At 33.0% G+C, this 5,398-nt stretch overlaps 1 protein-coding gene across 1 annotated transcript; it reads left to right on the top strand.

Annotated features, from left to right (window-relative positions):
- The first annotated feature begins 502 nt into the window (after window positions 1-502).
- Window positions 503-4,999, top strand: LOC135142043 (antichymotrypsin-2-like). The gene is made up of 4 exons (XM_064073690.1): window positions 503-663; window positions 722-1,621; window positions 1,953-2,097; window positions 4,674-4,999. The coding sequence occupies exons 2-4, from the start codon at window positions 764-766 to the stop codon at window positions 4,817-4,819; spliced, it is 1,149 nt and encodes a 382-aa protein (XP_063929760.1). The 5' UTR covers window positions 503-663; window positions 722-763; the 3' UTR covers window positions 4,820-4,999.
- Window positions 5,000-5,398: the final 399 nt, after the last annotated feature.

Genomic DNA, 5,398 nt, shown 5'->3' with positions numbered 1-5,398 from the left:
ATTAGACTCAATACATGAAGTTGGTTTAGACATAATGTAACCTAAATGTAATTAATTTTGTTCTAACTATACGTTTGGAGGTAATGGTTATTATTATTATTTTTTTTTTAATTCATTAGTAATTAATTTTGTTTTGTGTATTTCATGTTGTAATTTATCTAGATACTTGTATGTGATTATTATTTTTCACACAAATTGTATTAGGAGAGCATCACAGGTTTTGCCTCTGCTCCATTCTTATTGCATAATAATATTGTGAAAACTTTTCGATCACCGGAAGTTTTGATTTTGATATAACATATAATGCGTTGATTAAGGTCAATGAAAATAATGAAATCAATAATGTGTTTTGTTGGTTGTCTATACAAGACGTAGCAGGAATACTTTCTTCCTGCTGAGCTTACAAGCGCAATGAAGCTCTCAAAACTTCCAGTATTGCTCGCACCGTGTTGTTGACTATCACGGTCCGATCACATCTAAACGAAAGACGTCTTGTCTTAGGGGTCCTTAATATAATCTCAATACTCTGCCATAAAGTTTTTACATTTCACTGAACATCGTTCAGATATTTTGCCACCATAAAAATTTAAAGAATAACCGATTGATTAAAAAAACTTTGCTTTATACTTCAAAGCCGACGTGTGAACATTGCAGCAGTTGTTAGTATGAGACCAGCTGCTTTATTCTGTTCTACGGTTAATTTAACTATTTTATGTTGCAGTTTTCTTGGAATAGTCTTTGTTGTACTTTTTCATTATCAGCGATGGCCACAGAAAAATCAGAACTTCAAGTCTTGGAAGGCAATAGAGAATTTACGACCTCTCTGTACAAAGTTTTAGCCGAAACACCAGGAAATGTCTTCTTTTCCCCTATCAGTGTGCACGTTGTTCTTTCTATGTGCTATCAAGGTGCCAAAGGTACAACTGCTGAAAAGTTTGCGTCCTCACTGAAAGTGCCTACTGCTGCAGCTGCTGCAGAAGGTTACAGCGTTGTGATGAACCGTCTTAATTCTATTCCAAATGTTACGCTTTTGATGGCTAATAAAATCTATCTTATGGAGGGCCATGAACTCTTGCCAGAATTCAGCGACGCTGTGACTAAGAATTTTCTATCTGAAGTGCAATTACTTAATTTTGCTGCAAATGAAGCAGCTGCTGCATGTATTAATGCTTGGGTTGAAGAAAAAACAAAAGAGAAAATAAAGAATTTGATCAAAAAAGATGATTTAGATTCATCGACGCGTTTAGTACTTGTAAATGCCATCTACTTCAAGGGCAGTTGGATGGATCCATTTGACAAGGACTGCACTAAAACTGCTCCGTTTTATCTCAATAAGGTAAAATCAGTAGATGTTCCAATGATGAATAAATTCGGGGACTTCAATTATAAAGCAGATAAAAAGTTGGATGCCCAAATTTTAGAACTTGCTTATACTAACGATAATCTAAGCATGATCATTATTTTACCTAACAAAAGAAATGGAATTGATAAACTGGAAAAAAAGCTGGCCACTCGTAACTTAAGCGAGATAACAGAAAATATGTGGAACACAGAGGTTATCGTACAGCTACCTAAATTCAAAATTGAGCAAACCATCTTTTTAAATGATCCTTTAACTCAGGTATGTATACATACGAGTATATATTTTTTGAAAATATTTATGAGTGTCCAAAGGCCTGCATACCAGTTATTGCTGATTGTATTTCTTAGACAGCTTCCATTTACGTACGATATCGGTGTTTGAGGAAGTTAAGAATACCAGATAGATATATGGAGTAGACAGTTACTAAGGTTTTCAGGCCTTGAAAATGGAACATTTCCAGATTTCATATTATAAAATATAGTCTGTAATATTTTCTACTTAGCCTTAACCACACGTCGATATCGCAACGATAACAAACAAGAAACAAAATCTAAAACGCTCATTATAAAATAATTCTCTTGTTGTTTAGCTTGGACTTGGTGAAATTTTTGATCCGTGTGTCGCTAATTTTAGTGGTATGATTAGCTCAAATGAGCAAATACATGTGAGTCAAGTTATACAAAAAGCTTTCATTGAAGTAAATGAAGAAGGGGCTGAAGCAGCAGCTGCCACTGGTGAGTTATTTTTATATTTTTATGTTTCTGAATGGAGAGTTTAAGTAAATGTTTACTTCTTATTCTTTTCGTCCCTTTCGAGCATTAAATTTGGAGGGTTCATGTCCCCTTTATCCAATTTTTCCATGGTTTTTCCTCTTCTAGTAGGCCTTCTATTTGTAGAATTCAGGTCTTCATGGGTCTCCCTCTTCTCCTTTACCTTATTGTTCCCATCTCATGTAGTCACACATTAGTATTTTTAGGGGCATGTTATTATGCCCATGCTAGGTCGGTTTCTCAGTTTTTTAAATATATGGTCTTGCTGTACCTACTGTTTCTCTTATTTTTTTGTTTGGTACTCTATCCCATTTTGTTTTAAATATTTCATTACCATTGCATTAATTATTTTGCTTTCAATTTATGTATGTAGTCGATTCCATCGGGCAACTTACCACTTTCATGTTTTTTCGACGTTTGATGACCCCTAAAATACGAAGAAAGCTTTTTTCCGTTTCCCTCTGTCAGTCGGTATGCCGTCTATCTCTTTGTCGTCTGTGTCGATTTTTATTAGTCAGATATTCTCCGAAACTACTGCATCAATTGTTGTCAAATTTTGTATGCGCATTAGGCATGTCATGTAGATGGTACAACGCTAACCAAAATTTTTCTTTCCAATGAGATGATTAAAATTCACACAATATGTATAATACCTTCGTATAAGCTGTTGCACAATTGCACGCAGGAAAACAGACTTCCAAGCTTTTTTTTTTTTTTTCTTACACTGTGATTGGTATAATTTATATTGTTTTCACTGTATAAAGGCTAACACAAAAAACATTAATTATACGGACGAATATTTTCGACAATATTTAAGAAGCGGTTTTCTGTGTAAAGTTTTGGATAAACAAATGGCAATTATGGAGCCAGCACGTTTAAAAAATTGAAATGGGGATATATAATAACTCAAAATAGAAGGTACAGAGTAGAAGGTCGCCACATGGTGTATCTAGATGAGGCATCAATGACATTACTGATGACAGCAAAGAGTGTTGTCTGTAAGGGCCCCCTTCTAAAGAAAAGAGGATAATAATTCTACATTATCTACATGCAGGTCGTAGTAAAGATGGGCATCAAATGAATTATTATTATCAGCAAAGAATATTGCAAAGTATTCCGTTGATTACCATTGTGATATGGACAGCGTATTATTCGAATGCCGTTTCGACAACAATTATTGCCATTTTTACTTCCCAGCTCAGAAATAATAATGGACAATGCAAAATGCCGTTCTAAATTGTTAAAAAAGAAAACTTGGACTCACTTCTTAAAAAAAACAAGAGATTTTAGACTGAATGGAACATACCAGTATCGATGTCAAAAAAAAAAACAAAAAAGAAAAACGCCACTTTCGAAAGGGGCATCTTCATTAGTTTAAATTGTAGCTTAACAACACTGAGAAAAAGTTTACAAAAACGTTTTAAAATCTTCACAGATCGTAAACTTTAAATTCTAACAAGTTGCTACTGTGATTAGTGATTACTTATTCAGTATTTCCTCACCAAAACCGAAACGAGTCATGTTTTTTATTGAACAGCAGACAACGTGTCGCCGGACGTCTTTCAAAGCTTAAATCAATAAAGTTTAACAGTTGTTTCAGATGCGATGGTCTAAATGGGACGCGTGCTTGGCACATTGTTATCTAAGCATATTAAAAAATTATAGGATTATTTTTATCTCTCTCTAGAATAATTTACCACCCACAAAAAGACATGTAAAATCGCGTTTTGCATACAAATTATGGTGAAATTTAAGAAAAATTCTGACCGCGTTGGCCATCCTGGTCTGACTTTATTTAATGTTAAAATGATATTCAATTTCTATTTGAATTGATAGATTTGAAATTTGACACGTGGATGCCAACAATATTAATCAGTTTTTTCCGTAAATATTTAATTTAAATTATTAAATTTTATATGATTTTTCGAAAATTTTCCAATATTATTCCATAATTTTGCTTAATTTTTTACTCTTGGTCTAAGCGATCTAGTTATCTAGTGCACAGAAAAATCAATGCATTTATAATAGTATATTACATATCAAGAGTAATACGAGCCTAATTACCTATTAACGAAGAAGTTTATACACGAGCGAGCGTAGCGAGCGAGTGTTATATATAACAAGAGTTCGTAATTAGTTTACCACCAGGCAACATGTGTCAGATACATTTTCTAGAACCTGTTTTTTTTACTAGATTTTTTTAACCCTCTCAAGGCTACCTACTGTAACCGTAAACGGGGAAACACACAGACAGACAGATTCTAGGATCTAAGTACCACTTCGATACAGTGGCATTTTTGACAACAACTGAATGTACGTCTTACTTTCGTCTCAGTATTTTCTTCCGTTACCAATGGGGTACTTACATAATTTAAGAGTGAAAGTTAAATATGTAATTTACCTTTCTGTTGTTATTTTTTTTAAGTAAAAAAATGGTGAGCACCTATATTGTACTTAGCTTTTATTTTAATGTTTTTCAGTTCGTTTTAAAGTGTTGTCATATGTTTGTCTGCAACTAATTCTAGTTTTTTTGTGCACAGAAGCGATGCTCGTGAATTGTAGCGGTAGTTTGCGACCTCCTCCTCCTCCAAAGAAGTTTATAGCAGATCACCCGTTTATTTATTTTCTCTCTGAGAAAAGAATAAATCATCTTTTTGCTGGACGTCTTTCCGATCCTACAAATTAATGTTAGATTTTCGAATAGCCAGTAATTATAATTAATTTTAAATATTAATAAGTATATACTTAGATTAGAACGTAGTATCTTATCTTTTACACGCAATAGGTAAAACCCATTTGTCCGTACAGTATAAGTTTAACGTTGTATTGCATATACTGCCCACTACTGAAGGTGTAAGCTTTGGTTACAAATATAACTACAACTTCATGTTTTGAATACTGTTGGAAAATGTTACGTTTCATTTTACCTACTGTATGCACTTCTCTATTGTTAAAACACTCATTAATATATTTGTAATGAGTACTCTAAACTTAATGTTGTGATGAGCGCTCTAGTACATACTACAAAAAATATAGACATAAAGAAAAAATATGGTACCTTACTAATTTTGACTCTGGGAAACACTTAACAAATTATTTCTTGAATTTTTTAGCATCTACATAGAGAAGTTTACAACTTTTAAATTAATAATGTTAATTTTAGTGTCACTTTTATTTTGTTCTTTTGATAGCATTTCCTGTGGGTACAAAATCGCTTCAAAAAAAATTATTATTGTTATTATTACTATGTTTTATCATATAGCAT

Source organism: Zophobas morio, unplaced genomic scaffold (assembly GCF_036711695.1).
Source record: "Zophobas morio isolate AGI-343-1 ecotype UQ-CSIRO unplaced genomic scaffold, CSIRO_AGI_Zmor_V1 ptg000046l, whole genome shotgun sequence".
NCBI lineage: Eukaryota > Metazoa > Arthropoda > Insecta > Coleoptera > Tenebrionidae > Zophobas > Zophobas morio.
Note: the sequence above shows the minus strand (reverse complement) of the source record. Positions and strands in the feature narration are given on the sequence as shown.